Genomic DNA, 21,889 nt, shown 5'->3' with positions numbered 1-21,889 from the left:
CTTTTAATAATTGTAGTTTAATAATTCTTATTTTCCAGGACATGTTTTAAAGGTTAATTTAATTATCAAAATGTTTATATAATCAATTAATTCTTAAAACTATAAATAAGTGAAAATATTACTTTTTAACATGTCATTGCATTTTTTTTTTTTTTGCCAAATTTATATTCATCAGCTGTCTTGCTTGTAATAAAATGATTAATTTGTATTATTATTACAGAAAATATTACATTTTACTATACAGTTGTAATATGTTTTTCTTAACGTTTGTATTTAATTTAATTTCAAACATCTAGCTTTTATTTTTAATCTTTCTTTTATTATGACAAGTGTTTTTTGCTGGATGCTTCACTTTCCTGGATAAAGAGTTTGACATGGTCCAGCATGATCATTGGAGACTTTTAAGTCACATCTGAAATATCTTTGAAGTCTGAAAGTGTTTGTATTTTAAATTACTGGTGTTTGTGTATGTGGTCATTTTGAAATGTTATTACTGTGAAGCACTTTGGTCCTCTCTGTTGTTTTAAATGCGATTATAAATAAAGTTGAGTTGAGATTAAAGCGCAAATGCTTTGATTTTAATTAGATAAATATATAGTTTACATGTGCTGTGTGGTTTACAATGGATAAGTGCTCTGCTTTGTCATCTCAAATAACGTCAATGATTCTCAATGTCTGTGGAGTTTACAGTGTTTGAGCCTTGGATTTATACAGTCATTTAAAGTATGCAGCTCATCCATGCTAAGATTGCCACCTTCAGCGGTTTAATAAATCACACTAGGACGTGTCACTTGGATTAAATGTCCATTTCAGTGTAAAAGGAGTAACAGAGCACATGTTCAAATTAAGCCTGTGAGCATTTTAAAGTAGTTGTGTGTCAGGCATACTGCACGCTGGTACCGGATACAGTCGGTGCTCAGTACTACTGGTACTGCAGAAACTGGAATCGTTACATCTTTTTTATTTTAGTACCGACTTGGTACCAAAGTACCGGTAATTTTGACTACACTACTTACATTCAAATGCAAACACGGGAGACCGGAAATGCAATCTCATGTGAAGAAATGTCACATTCAGCTGCAAATATTCATGTTTGGCACTCTAACCCTGGATATCGAGAAGACGTGTAACCAACAGAACATTGTAAAGTCACACAAACCTACATGTTTTTATTGAACCTAGAAAGGATGAATATGGTATTTTATTTTTACATTTTGAATATATAATTTTTTATGTATTATTTATTAAAACCAGAATCCGATGAGTGTGACATCATATCCTGTCTTTTGCAGTGTCTGAAATAATTTTGCATACTCCAAACCTAGTGTGATTGCAGCTATACTCATGTTACTAACACAATAACTCACATCCTCTTGCAATTTTGAATACTGCATTAATTGATGCTTTATGACATATATGCTGTACATTAAATTAAATTAGACAAACTCAATGTCAAGACAAAATTTGATGTTGACTAGACAAAGCCTTCTGCACCACCAGAAGTGAGCACGAGGCAACACAACAAAAGCAAATCACTCCCATTATAGTCAATGATGCCATCTATACTGGATGTGTAAGTCTCATCGCTAATTTAAGTCTATGGGATTTTTACATGTCTGCTGTGCGAAAACCTTAAATCCGATCAGTTAAAAATTTAAATTGGATCTACAAGCCTGTTTGAATGTCTACTTGAATTAAAATTTTCACATTTGGAGATTGAATTGACAAGCATTCTGTTGGCCAATTTGAAAATTCTGTACATTTAAGTCCATGGGATTTTTCTCATTTTTAATTGTATGCTGTGCGAAAACCGTGGGAGAGATTGGAACACCCAATAAAGGAGCTCCTAGCATTCAAATCTCAACAGATGTAGAAAGGAAGTCCCGCCTTACAGTTAAAAAGTCGATCACTTTTTAGATCACCTGTCAACTCAAGAACGCACATGGGCATTAGCTATTCAAGCCAGGAATTATTTTATTTTTTTCCGCATAAACTGATGTAAAGAAGCACAATTTAGATACCAGCACTGTCAGATTTCAAGGCAGATTTGAAATAAGTCATTTGATCATAATCTTGACCAACTGTTTGGGAGATTTTGGTCTTTCTCCATTCAAGTAGATAGGAGTTGCAGTGTCATGACTGGAAATAGCCTCCCGAAAGCATTTCAAAGATGGACTGACTTGCTAGAATGACACTGGGTTAATCTCAATTCAAAGAACGTGGAGAACGGACTTGCATTATTATTAAGACCGATCTTACCAAGCATCCTTGGAAGAATGAACTTGGAAGGACATGATGATGTAGAATGATGTAGATGATGTAGTTTCACCGATCTTGCTAATTTGTGTATCCAGCGCAAAACGGTAAAGTTTTGGGAGATATTACAAAATTGCAGGCACAGTACAAATACGTTAAAATGCACAATGGACAAATAATTTTTTTCATGGACTGTGTGCTGGGACTGGAGGTCTTCAAGGGTCCACTCGAACTTGAGGACCTGGGATCATACGGGTTAGGGTCCATATTTTAAACAGTCAGCCGAGTCCCATTCTTGTACTTTGGTCCCGATAGGCTCTTTTATTTAGAAGGCGGGACTTATTGCGCCATATCGGTGTTGGACAGATGACGTAAACCGAATTGCATTATTGGTGTCGGCGCGATTTTTTTTTATATTTTGGTTGGAGTTCATTCGTTCAGTCATTTGTATATCTAAAATCTATGATCAGACACGTCTCAGAGGACAGATGAGCAAGCAAATTAGGGATGCTATCGTCAGCGGCTGTGGCACTGAACGAGCAATCGTTGTTAGAGTTCAGGGGTTGGGAACCAATGGCTCGCAAGCCACAAGTGCCTCTTTGTTAAAAATCAAGTGGCTCGCCGGGTCTCTCACCATTCACCAACACATGATCGTTTAAACTTTCTTTGAAATACTTTTCCAACAGAAAGTGTGGGTGCGATCGCAAAGCTTGAAGTCAATGACACTGTTTTGATTTCCTTTCTCCCGAATATTACAACCTACTTCTGGTGAACAAGGTTTGAAATAAACACCCGCCAAATGTGGATTTTTCATGCCCAGTATTTTGCTGATGTACCAGCCACTGTGGAAGGTGACCCGAAAGACTTGTCGGAGAGATATGTTTAGTTATGTTTAGATGTTTAGTGTATGATAGTAACCCTGTGTGAGAGTGATGTCATCTGGATTTACTCCAAACTTCACAGCAGCACGTTCTCGAGCCTCTGCAGCAGTTCTGCCCCAAACCCACTGCTCCTGTATCAGACACAATCAAGAACTGTCAAATAATTTGATAAAACTCAATTCTTAATCAGATCTGATTAAGTTTTGATCAGGTCCATCATACTACTGTCCATACTAAGTTATGGCAAATATGTAAAGGGTCATCTTTTGGATACAGATGAAGTTTTAATAATAGCAAAATTAGCCCCACCTCCTCTATGTCAATAGAGTTCAGCAATGTCACACGATAGGCTGGTATCTGATGACCCCACCAAAGCTGTCTGGAAATACACCAATCACTGCAAGCGAGAACATTTTTACATGACACAAGTAAGAAATAATGTACAGTCAGCCAGTAATTTTTATTAAATAAATACTGACAAGGTGATCAGGACCCAAGGATCAGGTCCCAAGGAAGAGGGTACAAGTATCTTAATTTTGCGATTTTGTCCAGCTGACCATTCAATATGCCACTTATTACATGGCTATTTACCAACTAAGTATATAAATTGGCATGAAATAATGATTTAAGATTAATTTATTTTATTATGTGAGAAAAGAGCGCAGAGTGATTCGAGAGACATGAAACTAGGACAGCTGTGTAAGAAATCAGTAAATTTTACAGTTTAGTGGTCATTAAACAAAAATATTTGACTGCAGAGTACAGTGACTGACAAATCAGAATCAAGTATTCCAGAAAGCTGTGTAATAAAGACTTACACAAGCATACGATAGAAGGAATAATAAAGACAGAAAAGGCAAGTAGTAAAGTGCTTGTGGGCTACAGTTACACATTATGAGGTATAAACGTTGTGGGTGATTGTGAGTGTAACCTGATATTGGACAGCCAGTTCTTCCATATTTTGGTATAAAAGTGAGGAATTATCTGTAGATCCCCATCTTCCACTGCCTAAAAAGAGTAATTAAGACATGTCAATTTAGCTTACACCATGCTAAACAATGTACACATAAAAATTAATAAATTATCAGTTAATGCACCAATAAAAAGCTTTTTATACTATAATTGACTGTGATTTCCAGTTAAGCCCTTGATGACTCAATGTCTTACACATGTACTCTTGCTCTAGGGAGTATTGACAGGGACAGTTAATGACCCAAGAACTATGGACCAATCCAGTGGTTTAATCCTTATCTTCATAAGCAATATGAAGGGTGGGTGAGAAACAGATACATTTCTAAGTCCCTTTTAAACTATCAATCTACACATTCACGTTTACATTCTTCTTTTTTGTTTTAAAGATTTAAAGAAAAAAAAAAAGGCTTATTTTTAAATAATATTGATCTGTTACTCACCCACACCTATCATATCACTCCAGAAGACATTAATTTAACTACTGGAGTCTTATGGATTACTTTTATGCTGCCTTTGTGTGACTTCTGTGATTCACACTTCTGGTCACCATTCACTTGTATTGTAAAATAAAGTAAACTCAAAGAGCTGAAATACTCCTCTAAAAATCTTCATTCATGTTCAGCAGAAGAGAGAAAGTCATACACATCTGAGATGGCATGAGGATGAGTAAATAATGAGAAACATTTTTGGTATTATCTCATTAATTATGAGTAAGGGGCTGTTCAAACAAAAAGCAGTTTCACATTCAGTCTGCACTATTTTTAATAGTTGGTCCACATACATGTGCATCAAATGGACATCTTTTGCTACTAAATCGCATCTTGCGACACTAGCGCTATCTTTTTAAGGCCAGTCAAGTCAAAAGTCGTCCTAAATTAAAGTGAACCACTATTGATGACTTTTAATTTGTGTTTTTAAATGCTCCAGGCACCTAACACAAATTCAGAGACTTTTCCCTGTACAACTAGTTAGGTTTACTGAATTTTCACAATTTATTTCTAATACAACACACATTTAAAACACAGTCACTCACTTGAACTGCTTTCTTTGCCATTCCTTGACAATGTACAAACCACTGTTTCTTCAGCAAGGGTTCAATAACATCTCCAGAACGGCTGTGTGGGAGGAAAAGGATAAAGACAGGACACAAGGTCAGAGGATACTGCTATTTGTTCAGTCAAACACTGACAAGAATGTTTCATGGCAATTATCAAGAAGTAAACAATATTTTTAGAAATATTTCCCGATAATACTGCAGCCAATAAGGCTTTCTGGGATTAGAGGGTAGGAAAGATTTGCTCATCTTGTGCTTCAATTCACAGTGGTTTACCTGCATATAGGTAATGACATGGGATGATCCCGCTTTTGTCTGAACAGCTTTCTCTCCATCAGTGCACTAATCACACGTTCTCTTGCATCAAACCGCTTCATTCCCTGAGGAATAGAGAGATCCTCTACGAGCTGGCTATGTGAACTTGTGCTGAATAATCAAATATGCACTACTCTAAATACAATGAATATCTGAGGAGGTAGAGTGCTACAGTCAGGTTCTGTAAGTAAAAATCCCATTCATTTTCTCCATGGACAAAAAAATTTTTCAACGATATCTTATAAATCTTTAAAGACAGACCTACCATCAGAGGTTGTTAATCAATGGTATATACTTCTGTTGAAGCCATCAGTCTACATTAATTCAGCTTCATTTAAAATCAGGTGTAAGCAGAATTCATGGTGAAAAACTACACTACCCATAATCCTTAAGAAAGATCCACCAATCAGAGAATAGCGATAAACAATGCATGGCAAATGAGCTCTGCAGTGACCATCTACTTCCACGAAGCATTGCAAATCTACTACGCTCTACTACTTATATATTTGTACATTTTTTGCAATTAACTAAAAAAATATATTGTTTCTATACTCGTTTTTATTCGATAACCTCATTCAAAATGATTCATGGTATTGTAGTTCAGTCCCTCATTAAAAGACGAATAGTACACAGTCTTGTTGTCTTTTTGTTTATCTTTCAAATATTTTTTGCTGCAAATCAAAGTTTGTATTGTTGTGATTCACTTCGGAGCTGGTTGGTTTGGTTCACGGCTTAGAACTCTTTACTGGAGAATTTTATGAAATCCCTATGGAGAAAATGAATGGGAGAAATACTTCCGGAACCAAGCTTGCTGAAAAGGTGGGTGGAAACTGTTGTGCTTCTTTTGAAATTGAAGGTTAAAATATAATTGACATCTCTCTACCTCAAGCCACTGGCCACAGAGTGACGTCATGGTTCCGTCTCCTCCAATCACAGTGAGGTGTGGGAGGGAATGTCTTTGAGAGAGCAAGAAGTCAGTGTAGTCGTGAGCAGGTGTCAGCTTAACAGCACCTATAAAGGCAAACAAACACTCATTTGATAAAAGGATAAAGATGAGAGGAAACATTTCAGTCACACAAATCGTTAATCATTTCATTATTAATACAGTACAATTAATCCAAAAACATAAATTACGGCTCTACTTGTCTCACAACAGACAATGTGAATGAAATACCTGTGCCAAATTCCATATCCACCATAGAGTCTGTGACAATGGGTAATAACCGATCTGTGAATGGATGCCTGCACTGTTTGCCATGAAGCGCCTGGTTAAAAAAATTATAATAATACTGAACAGTACACTGTAAATACAGTGTGTACATCCATAACATATGGGTTGACGACACATGTCTTTATCAACACCAAGACTGCAGGTTAAAATGTATGCTAATATATAAGGGAAAGCAGACATCATAAGTCATCTCATATGCAACTTTACTTTATATCGAGGGTCATCAGGATGCACAGCAATGGCCACATCTCCCAGCATCGTCTCTGGACGAGTGGTGGACACAGCAACTTCACCTTCTACAGAAAATACATCAAACAACATAGAACCAAGAGGAAAAATAATATCTTGAGATAATGAGAGTGAACTGACGAGAGAAAAAGACAAAAGCACTTACCCTGCAACTCTAAGGGATATGCAAAAGTAACCATGGTCCCAAATTCCACCTTCTGCTGATAGCCAGGAACAGACAAGAGAGACCTTCCAGATAGCTGTTTGGAATCCACCTTAACACATCAAATCATGTGTTGGTCTACAAGAGATGTGTTACCAATACATAAACACTGTTAACGACAGGTTTTTAGACATGGTTTGGACTCAATGATGTACCTCAATATCTGAGATAGCTGACTCCAAAGCACAGCTCCAGTTGACCATGCCTTCAGAGCGGTAGATGAGGCCAGAGTCACACAACCTGACAAAGGCCTCAGTCACAGCACTGCTGAAACCCTACAGAATAAATACAGATGTTAGGAGAAGAAACAATGGAGTAATAGAAGCTAGAAAAATAAGACAATTTTACATTATGGGTGATAGAATCGGCAAAGAATGGCTGTGTTTGGAATAGAAAGTGAGCACACTGGATACTGCATAGTAGATACTGTATACTGCTTGCTATTTAAAAAATAGTATGTGAAACTAGAATGTGCATAGCACTGTTGGATACAGTATTATATTTCTAAACATTATACATACATACATACATACAGAAAATATGCTTACTGTGCATGGTGTACATAGTGTACACTGCAGAAATAGTATTAGTGTTATAGTAGCATTCTGAATGCTGATGTGGCAGCGGAAGTGGTAACCCTTGTGTAAAACCCTCCTCGTATGAAGACCTTTTTGTGTAAAGACCAGCGATTCTTCCTGTGCAAATCCACCAAGCAAGGACACCGACAAGGTGCCATTCACCATAGCTCTTAAGTAGCTTTTAATTTTATATCTTTTTTTTTTTTCAACATACAAACATGTCTACTTCATGAATAACAAATGCCTTCAAGCATATACCTGTTATCTGTTTTAGACCGTTTACAAGATATAGATACAAGACCAAATGCAACCCGCACCACCTACACCACTTTGCACTTCAGCAACTGCTCCACTCTTGTTCTCAGTGGGACTCTAGAACTGCCAGTCTGCTGTGAACAAAGCTGACTTAATTCCAGCCTTTGCCACACAGTTCACCCTCAGCATCCTGGCACTGACGGAGACATGGATACGTCCAGTGAATTCAGCAACACATGCTGCTTTCTACAACAACTTCTTCTCTCACACCCCTCGACATACCAGTAGGGGTGGGGGAACAGGTTTGCTCATTCATAACAACTGGACTTTTTCACCACAGGCTTCACTATGTAACAATACATCTTTTGAATTCCATGCCATTACTACAATGCAACCCACAAAAATACATGTTGTTGTCATCTATCAGCTGACAAACATTCTTGAGGAGTTGGATGTCCTGCTGTCCTCCTTGCCAGAGGATGGTAGGCCACTTCTGGTTCTTCGTGATTTCAACATACACCAAGACAAGCCCCAGGCCACTGAACTAAACACTCTTCTGGCCTCATTTGACTTGAAAAGACTACACACCACAGCAACTCACAGATCGGGCAACCAGCTGGACCTCATTTTAACACGTAACTGTACCGCCTCTTGTTACACCTTTACATGCCTCTGATCACTACTTTGTTCAATTCAATATGACTCTCCCATCTACATTAAAACAGACTCCACCTTGGTTTCCTTTCGCCGTAACCTCAGTTCTCTTTTACCCTCTCGCCTTTCCGCTGATGTTTCTACCTCTCTTCCCACAATAAATGTATTTTCCAAGCTTGATGTAAACACTGCCACAGACACACTTAGCTCTACTTTAACAACCTGTCTAGACAACATCTGTCCTCTCTCCTCTAGACCAGCACATACCACCCAGTCCCAGGCTGTCTGATGTCCTTCGTGAACATCGGACTGACCTCAGGACAGCTGAGAGGAGATGGTGGAAATATAAAGATCCAGCAGATCAGGTAAGTATCAGCTTCTGCTTGCAACTTTCTCAGATAAATTTAAAGCTGCAAAAACCTCCTATTACCAGTCAAAGATCAACAGCACCACAGACGCGCAGCTTGTTTAGAACATTGAAAGCACTTCTCTGCCCTCCCCCTCCACCACCTGACACACCTCTGACAGCAGATATCTTCGCCAAATATTTTACAAATAAGACTACAACCATCAGCAATACATTCACAGCACCACACCCTATCAAACACCTGTCTCCTGTATGCAACTCTTCTTTCTCTATGTTCTCTCCTCTGACTGACACTGAGGTCTCTAAACTCCCTGCAACCACCCCACCACTTCTTCCTTGACCCCATTCATTCTCACCTTCTCCAGGCCATCTCTCCGTCCATCTTACCTGGACTCACACACATAATTAACACGTCTCTACTTACAGGCACTTTTCCCACTACAATTAAGCAGGCTTGAGTAAAAACCTGAACTTAACCCCACACAGATAGAATATTACAGACCAGTCTCTCTCATCCCATTCATGGCAAAAACACTTGAAAGGGCATTTTTCAATCAAATCTCTGCCTATCTCCTCACAGAAAAAGCTGCTGGATGACAATCAGTCAGGCTTCAAAAGTGGACACTCCACCGAGACTGCCCTGCTGTCTGTACTGAGTCACTGAGACAGGCAAAAGCTGAATCCAAATCATCCGTTCTGATTCTGCTGGACCTTTCTGCTGCCTTTGACACAGTCAACCATCAGCTCCTACTCTCCACCCTCTCTACTCTGGCCATCACAGGAACTGTGCTTGACTGGTTTAACTCCTATCTCTCAGGTAGGTCCTTCAAGGTAGCCTGGAGAGGTTAGGTATCCAAGCCACATCAGTTACTTACTGGGGTACCTCAGGGATCAGTGCTTGGACCACTTCTCTTCTCTATATACACAACATCACTGGGGCCCATGTTACACCTCTCTTTGTCTCTCTCCACTGGCTGCCTGTTGATGCACGTATTAAATTCAAGGCTCTGATGCTGGCATACAAAACAGTCAATGGGTCTGCTCCAGCATACCTAAAATAATTTCTGCAGAACTACATACCCACCAGAAGCCTGCAGTCGGCTTAAGAATGTTGCCTTGTACTAACACAAAGAGGCACCAAAAATCTTTCCTGGACTTTCAGTTTCATCATACCATGTTGGTGGAATGACCTTCCCAACTCCATCCCTGAAGCTGACTCACTCTCTGTCTTCAAAAAACAACTTAAAAAACATATTTTCCATGAGCACTTAACCAGAGCACTTTAATCTGTTTTGAATACTATTCTGATGCTAGTGAAACTTTGAAGAATGGCACTTTTAGTACCACTGTCTCCTTAAGATGATTCACTTATGTTTTCCTCTTTTGTAAGTCGCTTTGGATAAAAGCGTCTGCAAAATGAATAAATGTAAACGTAAATTTAATAGTCTGCTGTTCTGAACATAGCACATGTGTAAATTAAAAGTTGTGTTTTTGTTACCGGGTCCATGGTGAAACAGGCTCTACTCCAGTCAAGAGATGCACCTAGTTTCCTCAGCTGATGGTAAATCTCATCCCCCTTTCTGTATTTTCAAACATATTCAAAACACCAGAGTTAAACATTTAAGACACATGAAATATTATACATATAGTCCTTATAGAAACATACTATCATAATATAGTGCCTTGCAATAGTATACAGATGCTAAACTACTGCAAGAACTACAGAAAAGGAGAGATGTGTACTCACTCGTTTTTCCATTTCCAGACCTCTTCGAGGAACTTTTCTCTGCCATAGTCCTGTCTGCTCTTCCCCTGCTCCCTTAACAGCTTCCTCTCAACCACAGACTTCCAGAAACAAACAACAGAGAACATTCAGAACAGTAGCTATACATAAAAACAACAGCTCATCATCCTTTTTTACCATTTAACAGAGGAGTAGAGATGGGATACCTGTGTTGCAATCCCTGCATGGTCACAGCCTGGAACCCACAGCACTTTGTAGCCCTGCATTCGTCGCCTGACCAGTGAAAAATTTAAAAGACACTGTCTGATCATCTCAGACTTAGCAAACATTTATATAATTACTTTATATACAGTGGGTTTCAAAGATCTGAGAACACTAGAAAAGATGCTTCTATGATGCATTCTTTTTTAAATGAATACAAAATCTTTAATTAAAAATGATATTAAAAGTATTACCATATGTGTGAGAAGTTGTATTTGGTGTGTCTAGTATTTGGTAAGAGCTGGCTTTGAGTATGATGATTAATGTTATAAGTGATTTGAAAAATTAAGATTTGGTGCATAACATCGCACTTAACTTTAAACAGACCCAAAACACACCAGGGACTCTTCATTTAAAATGATGATGACTTGGCTCACACTTACAATGGTCTATAATTAATGTATGGCCAAATTAAGCCTTTCTATTCACCAGATAAGGTTTAATTAGGAATAAGGTTTATTATCATTTATAAGATATGAAGTTGGAAGACACAATGTATGTGCTGCCAGGACACATTTCCATATAATCCCATGCCCTCAATTCAATTTAAAACTCTTGATTGTCTAATAAAAATAACAATATATGCATTGAAGTGAGGATATAAATATCAAATAATATTGTCAATGATGAAAGATTTAGATACATCAAATCCCCACGATAGTATTTAATTTTACTTCTAGAGGCCGCTGTTAAAATGTAGAACCAAGCCGTTCTAATTGAAGAATCCTCTAGCACTGGCAACAGTAGAACACAAAGGAATAAAAAAATACAAATAATAAAAAATCGGCATAGATTTTCCCCAATAACCAATAATTCCAAAAAGCAACTATCAGCACTAATTAATCAGTAAAACCAATATATCTGTATACCTCTATTATAATGCCATGCATTTAATTTTGTATTAACTGTTTTCCAAATTATTACACAGCGCTCTGGAATACTCTATTTTGATTGGTCAATGGCGCCATCTAGCTGTCTGATATTTCTCAGTAACAACCGCATATCCACTTATCAGACCACCCATCCGGGTACTGCGAGTCATCTTTCCTGCTTCTCGGATCACAATCAATGTTTCTTCAACTCAATTCAATGTTTCATGTCTATTTATTTAGTTATTTGGCAAGTAGTCTTATAATAAGCAGGAAATGAGCAGTCAGACAGCAATTATTTACAAAATAAACACCAACAAAACTCACGATGCAAACTGGAGGTGGATTTCTGATGTGCTTGCTTTCTTCTCACATAATTACATAATTTCAATGCAAACCTATATTCTATGGTCATGTACTTATTTATTTGGTTAGTTGCCATGTAATAAGCGGGATAATGTACAGTCAGACAGTTTTATCGCAAAATAAACCCCTTTAGGCTGATAGAAGAGTCCCCTTGCTTCGCATCAGGGTCCTGATCACACTGTAGGGTTTTTTGGTGCAATAACAACCAGCTGACTGTACTTTATACCTTACTACTTTAAAGGGTATTAATAAAAGTGTTTCAGCACACTTAACTTATTTTTGCAGCCAAAACTGTAACCCAGATGCTGTTTTGCAAAACATATTAATATGTTACCAGCGAGCCAAAGCATCTTCTATAGCCACTGTCAGAGCATGTCCAAGGTGCAAAGTGCCAGTCACATTCGGTGGAGGTATACATAAGGAGAAATAATTGTCAGCTGCATGGGGCAGTTTACTCTGAGAAGAATGAAGAAAACAAAGATAAATTTGCTAATAAACTAAAACTACTAAAACTTTATTAAAATGTATGCATAATACATGTGCTTGACAAAACTAACAATAAAGCACAAAAAGACAGAATACTGTTTCTCCCAAAAATACCTCTATTTTTTTAATTAAAGGGGTAGTTCACCTAAAAATGAAAATTCTCTCATCATTTATGATGACCCTCATGCCATCCCAGATGTGTATTAATTTTTTAGAAGACACAAATGAAGATTTTTAGAAGAATATTTCAGCTCTGTAGGTCCATAGAATGCAAGTGAATGGTGACCAGAAATTTGAAGCTGCAAAATCCACATAAAAGCAGCAAAAAAGTAATCCATAAGACTCCAGTGGTTAAATCCATAACTTCAGAACAATATAATAGGTGTGGGAGAGAAACAGATCAATATTAAAATACTTTTTTTACTATAAATCTCCACTTCTGACCAGTAGGTGGTGATATACAGGAAAAGTCACCAAATATAAATGACGAAGAATGTGAAAACTTGCTGCATTGCTGCCTAATCAGTTAACGGCTTAACTGACAGCACTTTCGAATAAATTTAACTGGTCTCAGAACAGTTTGAAAAGCACCTTATTTTCATCCTACCTCCATATACAGTCTCAGAAGGCAGTTTTTCCAGTTTTCAGATGAAGCACGAAAATAGAGATTTATTGTAAAACAGGTCTTAAATATTGATCAGTTTTTCACCTACATCATATTGCTTCTGATGACGTGGATAAAACAACTAGAGTATTATAGATGACCTCTATGATTCCTTTATGTGCTTTTTGGAGCTTTAAAGATCTGGACACGATTTACTTGCAGTGAATGGACCTACAGAGCTGAAATATTCTTCTAAAAATCTGCAGAAGAAAGTAAATGATTGAGAAATTATTAGAGAATTTAAATTTTGGGTGAACTATTCCTTTACTCTCATCATCACTAAGGAAAAAGTGGCATTTTGAGCAAAATGTTCTTCATTAGACTGATAAAAAATAAATTGGCTAAAAAGTCTAAATTCGTGAGCAACCCTTCAGTAGGTCTTCACATTACAATGAACTAACCAAAAATTATGCATTACATTTAAGACTGTTTAGTGTGCCTGGAAATCATCTATTATATGTGTATGTAAAGTATTTTTTAGTATTCTGCAGTAATTGCTCACTTACATGCTGTTCAGGACTGAAGAATCCCTGTTTCTCCCACCATTGATACCAGCCAAACTCCACATATTCTGGGCTGTAGGACTGAGGGAAGGGCAGAGAGGTGTCTGAACGAGAGAGGAAGTTTAGAAAACATTTGATTTACAGAGGTTGTTGACAGATATAACAGACAGGAAAAGCAAAAGGCACCTATCATAGCAGCAATAATGATACCAGGGACAAAAAAGAATTAGAGCAACCATTCAAGTGCGTAAAAGGACACAACACAAGAATTAACAGGATGAGGAAGAAGAAAAAGTACTGCATTTGTATACCTTTCTTCTCTCCATGTACTAGGGGAGCTGTGTAGGTTATTTTCTCTTTTTCTGACCAGTTCAGCTCAACGTCATTAACATCCTGAAGGGGTCAAATAAATGAAAATGCCTTAATTAACTTTATAGGTCCAAACCAAATTAGCCTTTTACTGTGTAGAGCAGGGGTGCCCACACTTTTTTATGTGATGATCTACTTTTAAATGACCAACTCAATATGATCTACCAACTAAAAAAACACAGTTTTGTTGGGACTACTGCATTTATGCCTACATGGAATTAATCTTCTAATTAATTAAAAAAATATATAATAATGTTCAATGTTGATATCATTCAGTTTTAACACTAAACCCAAAACACCTACAGCACAATATAAACAATAGCCAGGGCATTTACCTGATTCTGATGACTTGCACTGAATTGAATCAGACAGTTTTGTATAATAATAAGCTGCTGGTAGCTAGACTCAAAAACTGCTAGCATCCCCCTTTCGGGTACATTCTAAAACGCTTAACGTGAAAAACGCTTAACGTGGCTTACTGCACTAAGACAGTGATATTGAAAGACCAAACTCAGTATACATCATATTAATAAACCATAAAACCTTAAACCTACTATGTATATAAAAAAGTAAGATGAGTCCAAAATATGAACGCAACGCGTTTAATTACACGTTAAGCATTTTCTTCCCATAGAAAACCGTTATAAGAAAACGCTTAACGTGGCTTACTGTACTAAGATGATATTAAAAGACCAAACTCAGTACACATCATATGAATAAATATGATTATATGTTTATATAATATTTATAAATAAATATATATATAATGAGCGTAATATAATATATATTTTATAGTATATTAGTACAGTAAGCCACGTTAAAGGGGTCATGACATGGGTTTTTTTATTGTATTATTATGTTCCCTTAGGTGCAATTATAGTATTAATATATTTTTTTTTTAAGAAAAACTTTTAAAATCTAGTGATTTATGACCTTTTCCCACCCTGTTTCTCATCCTCCGATTCAAACAGTCTGTTTTGGGGGCGTTTTCCATTTAAGACTTCAGTGTTAACGCCCACTGTTATGATTGGCTAACGTCAGTGCCTATGTATCAATTATTGACGCCCCCAGCCAGAACAATCTGCAAGTAAACTAAGTAAAAACACTGTGATTATTCATAATGAATGAAATTGCGCTTTAAAAAGTAGTTTAAAGTTTAAAATAGATTACTTACAGTTTGCGTCGTCGTTGTTCCCAGAATAGTCGGCACGGACTTATCTTTGAGCAACAGTTTTCTGGCAAAGCCAGCATCATATTGAGATTTGTTCTCAAAACAGTCATCCTTAAAATGTACAGAACAAACGCTTAAGTTAACACTGCCGTGACTGGGACGTCCGCAAAAAATAAACTGCATCCATTTTTCCCTGACGTCTGGATCTTTCGGCAGCTTATTCAGAGGTTTTGTTTGACCACAGCCAGGAACAGCACATTTGTGTGGCATCGTAATTTTCCTGTGCACAAGTAGTCTCTGTCAGAGCTCGCTGTCCATCGACTGAACACTTGTGAGGCGCACGGCGATACTGAAATGAGCGTAGTTGTCTTGCGCTTAAAGCGTAGTTATCTTGTGCTGGAGGCGGTCATATGCAAACGCTGGTACGTCACTTCTAACCGTCACGTCACTTCTAACCATGAATCCAGAACGAGCTGTATTTTGAGCTTGATTAAATAAATGATTCGTTTAGAATGGGGAGGACGTCTTAAAATATTAAACTTGCAGGACGTTTTAATGATACAAAGACCTCTTATATACCAAAAGATCAAGGCAAATTTGGTTTCTCATGTCATGACCCCTTTAAGCGTTTTTCACGTTAAGCGTTTTCTTATAACGGTTTTCTATGGGAGGAAAATGCTTAACGTGTAATTAAACGCGTTGCGTTCATATTTTGGACTCATCTTACTTTTTTATATACATAGTATGGTTTATTAATATGATGTATACTGAGTTTGGTCTTTCAATATCACTGTCTTAGTGCAGTAAGCCACGTTAAGCGTTTTTCACGTTAAGCGTTTTAGAACGTCCCCAATTTCGCGCTCTGTTCTCAGAAGCCCTTGGAAGGCGCCAATCTAGTTGTCATGGCAACTGAATAAACAAAAATCTCGCCTGGTCAAAATGTACTCGTCAAGTGCAAGTCAGACAGAAACTAAAATATGGGAAAATATTATATTTATTTGTATTAAAATTTAACGAAATACATTTAAATTTTGTACGATCTACCAGCATTGCCTTTGCGATCGACTGGTAGATCGCGATCGACTTATTGGGCACCCCTGGTGTAGAGTAATGGTATGTGCTAAATACAGCAAAACGTACACTACTGAGTATCGCCTTCTGCCTCTCTCTTCTACGTTTGGCTTTCTCTGCTTGAGTCCTGGGATGATGTGATGACTGTGTGTTAGATGAGGCTGGAGGTTGAGCCCTTTGACAACAGAGCCTGTACCCCCATGTGCTCCATGCTCTGTGTAGATCTCTGGTCCAGATTCTTGGTGACACCACATGCACTGACTTCCACATGTCCTGAAGTACACAACAAAGGGTTTGAAGAGTCAAATGTGGATGGTTTTAGACATGGAAATAAAGTATGAGCAAAAATAAATAATGTGCATGCAAAATAGTTAAATAAAGGGATAGTTCACCCACAATTGAAAAAAGTGCTAGACACATGCACAGAGCATTAGATGGTGCTACATGAAGTGTAATCTAGCTTGAACTCATGATCGCCAAGGAGCCTGCTGTCCAGATTTATAGTGAAAAGGTATTATATATATTATATTTTGATCTGTTCTCACCCAAAACCAATTAGTTCACTTCAGAAGACATGGATTAAAACACTGGAGTCATATAGATATTTTTATGCTGACTTTATGTGATTTTTGGAGCTTCAAAGTTCTGGCCACCATTCACTTGCATTGTATGGACCTACAGAGCTGAAATATTCTTCTAAATATCTTTATTTGTGTTCTGTGGAAGAAAAAAAGTCTTACACATCTGGGATGGCATGATGGGGAGTAAATGATAAGTGAATTTACATTTTTGTGTGAACTATCCCTTTAAGCAAACAGTGTCCATACACAAGGTTTAAGGTTGTTGTTTTTTTTGTTTTGTTTTTTGGACATGGTACCAAGTAGTTCCAGGGTATTCTTTAAAGTACATTGGAGTATCATGTAAATGCCATGGTGCATATTTATGAGAATGATTCAATACATTAGTACATCAGAGTAGCATGGTATTTTCACAATATTTATGGATGTATGCTTCTACAGAGCTCAATAAAGAAATTAAAGTGAAATGACACAACAATAAAAATAAAACACCTTCTTGTATACATCACAATTGGAAACTTCAGAGGAAGATAACAAAAACAAATAAAAAAAACATGTAAATACAGTGTCACTAATATAGGCAACTGGCAAAGAGAGCTTTTAAAAACCAATCTTCGTTAAAATGCAGTGCAATCCCATAAACAGAGGAAATGTAACACAACATAAAGAATTAAAGGTCTCAAATGAATGTACCTTTATTCAATGTTTCCTGTCAGAGGGCGCAGACATATTGCGGATACAGCAGTGGAGTCTCCCTCATTGCTGTGTGAGGATATTTTAGGGTCGAAAATCCGGTATGACTCAAATGTTTCAATAAAAAAATAAAAAACAGATCAGTGACGGACACATAAAGTCAACAAGCAATAAAAGTTAAACAACAGCGCAGTATACATATATTTTCTTGTTATGGGAGTTCTTGCAATGACCGATGTTTCTTGTCGGACAGTATTCAGGAAACACTCAATAGCAGCGCTCGTGTATCTAGACAACACAGTGGGGCAGCACATGCGCGTTTCGTCTTCTGTGTCCGCGGCATTTTTGGCGAGTTTGCAGAATTTTAAGGTATCCTAATCAGCTGAGCTCACTACGAACTCATATTTGATGCCAAAAAAGTCTGTTCTAGCGGGGAAGGGTAAATGAAGCCTCGTAAACCTCTGAGGCTTTTCCCTGATTGTTCCCATCGAACTAAAAAATACCGATTCAAAGCTTCGAGAGTGTCAAAACAGTGCCATCTGGTGGTTAGTACAAAATAAAGCATAAAAAAAAAAAAAAAAAACATGAGGACGAAGCACCAATCACACGCCTCATTGATGTAGTTAAATGTTACATGCACAGATAAAAGCCGAACGTTGAACGTGGTGCATGGTAGGACTATCGCTTGTTGGGTACACAGGAAGCAAGACGAAGATTAGTTTATTAAAACCGCCATAAAACACCAAAAAGGAATTTCTGATAGTGTTAGATGGCTGTTGTGCAGTCATGGAGGAAGATTCTGAAGAATCGATAATAGAGGATAGGGAAGGTTTTACGGAGGTATACTCGGGAAAAAGTCAAAAGAAAAAAAATTCAAAACGTAAGAAATCCAAGGATCAAGAGGATAGTGAAGATATGACGGAATTAATGCAGGATAAAGTAAAAAAAAAAAAGACAAAAGAAAATCAAGAAATTGTAAGAGAGCAAACTGTACAAAATGTTAAGGAGTCTGGATTCAAAGTTATGTTGACATTTGAAAAGAGTACAGGAATACATTTGCATCCAATAAGACTATCCAAGGCGATCGATAAAATTATTGGGTCAGTTGTTTTGGTTAAACGTTTGGGACAAGGGAGAGTTTTGATTATAGTGAAAGATATTGGGAAAAAAAAAAAACTACTCAAGATTAAAGAAATGAATGGAGAAAAGGTCACAATTAAAGAGATTGGAGTAGAAAAGGGGGAAAAAGGGGTAATATATGGAATTCCAACATATATATCCACTGACGAAATGTATGAGAATATAAGAGGAGGTAAGGTTATTAATGCAAGAAGACTGTATAAGACAAAGGAAGGACAACGACAGGAAAGTTTAAGTGTCTTGTTGACATTTGAAGGGAAAATGCCTGAAAAGTTTCAAATGGGATATATAAGTTACCCAGTAAGAATGTATGTCCCAATGCCTTTGAGATGTTTTAAATGTCAACGAATAGGACATGTGGCTGCAGTGTGTCGGGGGAAGGTAAGATGTGCAAAATGCGGAGGTGAGCATGATTATGATAAATGCACAGAGGTGAATGGATTAAAATGCTGCAATTGTGGAGGTGCTCACAGTGCAGCATATGGAGGATGTGAGGTACAAGTTAAAGCAAGAGAAGTACAAAAATACAAGTCTGAGCATAAAGTCACTTATGCGGAAGCAGTGAAGGTCTGCAAAAGTAAGGAGGACAGGAGGGAAGAGATGAGGGATAATTTCAATCAAGATTCAAGGGACCTAAGAATGGAGAAAGCTAAGGAATCAGAACAACAGTGTGATATAAAAGATAGTACTTTAATAATGACTAAAGAGAACTTTCTAGCCTTTATTGTTAAGGTAATTAATGTCACTGTTATGTTGCCAAGCAGATCGGCCAAGATTAAAACAATTCTAGAAGCTGCGTCAGAATTCCTAGGGATCTCTGGGATTTCAGTGAACGCAATTCATGAAATTCTAACTAGAGCAACATCAGTAGAAGTTTCACAGGTATCTGAGTAGTTAAATGGTGATTCATGTAATGCAATGGAACATAAGGAGCCTTGTAGCAAATGGTCAAGAACTTAAAAAAATTGTATTGGATATGGATCACAAACCAAGTGTAATTTGTGTTCAAGAGTCTTGGCTTAAGCCAAATCTGCAATTTGTATTACCAGGATATAAGTCTGTTCGAAAGGATAGAGCTGGGAAACAAGGGGGAGGAGTGGTAACATTTATAAAAGAAGGAACTATATATAGGGAGTTAAGTGAGGTTAAGGATATGGAATGTGTTGTGGTTGAAATATATTTTAGAGAAGAATCAGTTGTAATATATAATTATTATAATCCATGTAAGAAGATTTCAATAAAGTTGTTTGAAAAGATTAAGAAAGAGACAAAGGAATTATGGTGTGGTGATTTCAATGCTCATAATTGTCTATGGGGGAGTTCAAATATAGATGTAACGACCTCCTCCGAGGGATGACACTTGACACAGCGGCTCAGAGGTGAGGTTCTTTATTCTCTCTCTTAATCACAACGTGCCCAGAGCACTTTTAAACAGTCAGCTTTTACCACACACAAACACAGTAATTGTTATGTCACTCTCTCGCTTACATGGAGGCCCTCTGGCTGCCTTTTATGCCGCTCTCCCCATGCTCACTGAAATTAGAGACAGGTGTTAGACATAATCTAGCTCAGGTGTAAGCGCCCTTACCGCTTTTCTCTCCCGGACGGGCGCTTGACCACGCCCCCGCTGCCACATACCCCCACTGCCCGACTCAGGCCGGGGCACCATCCGGCCTGTCTACCACTCCCCCCCATTTCTGGAGAGGAAGTCAGCGACAGCCATCTGCACCCCCGGTCTGTGGACCACCTTGAATTTAAAGGGCTGGAGGGCCAGATACCAACAGGTGATCCGGGCGTTAGTATCTTTCATGCAATGGAGCCACTGCAGTGGGGCGTGATCCGAGCAGAGGGTGAAGGCCCGCCCCAGCAGGTAGTAACGGAGGGTGAGGACCGCCCACTTGATGGCCAAACACTCCTTTTCCACGGTGCTGTACTTAGTCTCCCTTAAGGAGAGCTTACGGCTAATGTACAGCACCGGGCGCTCCTCCCCCTCCACCACCTGCGAGAGTACGGCCCCCAGCCCTCTGTCTGAAGCGTCTGTCTGCAAAATAAAAGGGAGAGAGAAGTCAGGTGCATGAAGAAGCGGCCCCCACAAAGTCGCGGCTTTAATCTGCATAAACGCCTGTTGGCACTGCTCCGACCATTGGACCGGATCTGGAGCCCCCTTTTTAGTGAGGTCAGTCAGCGGGCTGGTGACGTCCGAATAATTAGGCACAAATCTCCTATAATAGCCAGCCAGCCCCAGGAACTGCCTCACCCCCTTTTTGGTCTTGGGTCTAGGGCAAGTCGCAATCGCCGCGGTTTTGTCAATTTGGGGACGCACCTGGCCATGACCCAAGTGGAACCCCAGATACCGTACCTCCACACGCCCAATCGCGCACTTCTTAGGGTTTGCCGTGAGCCCCGCCCGCCGCAGCGATCTCAGGACGGCCCTCAGATGTTGCATGTGCCGCTGCCAGTCATTGCTATAAATGATAATATCATCCAAATAGGCAGCGGCGTATGCGGCGTGCGGTCTGAGGATCCGATCCATGAGTCGTTGAAATGTGGCTGGTGCTCCAAACAAACCGAAAGGAAGCGTCACAAATTGGTGTAATCCAAACGGCGTAGTGAAGGCTGTTTTCTCACGGGACATTGGTGTCAAGGGGATCTGCCAATAACCCTTTGTTAAATCCAAGGTCGAATAAAATCGAGCAGCACCTAACCGATCGAGCAGTTCATCAACACGGGGCATTGGGTACGCGTCAAATTTAGACACTGCGTTAACTTTTCTGTAATCCACACAGAATCGAACAGACCCATCACTCTTGGGAACAAGAACAACTGGGCTGGACCAATCACTGTGGGATTCCTCTATTAAGCCCATATCAAGCATTGCATCTAATTCCTCCCGTACTATTTTCTTTTTATGTTTGGGTAAGCGATAGGGCCGGCAACGCACCACCGCTCCCGGCTCGGTC

General features: G+C 38.5%; 1 protein-coding gene across 2 annotated transcripts in view; it reads right to left on the bottom strand.

Moving 5' to 3' along the window:
• The window catches only part of LOC127650324 (valine--tRNA ligase, mitochondrial-like), a 38,453-nt gene extending 20,426 nt beyond the window's left edge, over positions 1–18,027 (bottom strand). For both annotated transcript variants that reach the window (XM_052135667.1, XM_052135668.1), the window contains exons 1-18: positions 17,790–18,027; positions 16,588–16,791; positions 14,219–14,300; positions 13,911–14,011; positions 12,589–12,710; positions 10,965–11,031; positions 10,762–10,859; positions 10,513–10,594; positions 7,316–7,435; positions 7,104–7,212; positions 6,917–7,005; positions 6,653–6,743; positions 6,362–6,489; positions 5,440–5,543; positions 5,143–5,224; positions 4,069–4,145; positions 3,447–3,534; positions 3,175–3,268 (exon numbers count right to left, since the gene is read on the bottom strand). In XM_052135667.1, coding sequence (XP_051991627.1) covers positions 3,175–3,268; positions 3,447–3,534; positions 4,069–4,145; positions 5,143–5,224; positions 5,440–5,543; positions 6,362–6,489; positions 6,653–6,743; positions 6,917–7,005; positions 7,104–7,212; positions 7,316–7,435; positions 10,513–10,594; positions 10,762–10,859; positions 10,965–11,031; positions 12,589–12,710; positions 13,911–14,011; positions 14,219–14,300; positions 16,588–16,788 — 1,735 coding nt within the window. In that variant the 5' untranslated portion in view covers positions 16,789–16,791; positions 17,790–18,027. The remainder of the gene's footprint in view (positions 1–3,174; positions 3,269–3,446; positions 3,535–4,068; positions 4,146–5,142; positions 5,225–5,439; positions 5,544–6,361; positions 6,490–6,652; positions 6,744–6,916; positions 7,006–7,103; positions 7,213–7,315; positions 7,436–10,512; positions 10,595–10,761; positions 10,860–10,964; positions 11,032–12,588; positions 12,711–13,910; positions 14,012–14,218; positions 14,301–16,587; positions 16,792–17,789) is intronic.
• Positions 18,028–21,889: the final 3,862 nt, after the last annotated feature.

This window comes from Xyrauchen texanus, chromosome 10 (assembly GCF_025860055.1).
Source record: "Xyrauchen texanus isolate HMW12.3.18 chromosome 10, RBS_HiC_50CHRs, whole genome shotgun sequence".
Taxonomy (NCBI): domain Eukaryota; kingdom Metazoa; phylum Chordata; class Actinopteri; order Cypriniformes; family Catostomidae; genus Xyrauchen; species Xyrauchen texanus.
Note: the sequence above shows the minus strand (reverse complement) of the source record. Positions and strands in the feature narration are given on the sequence as shown.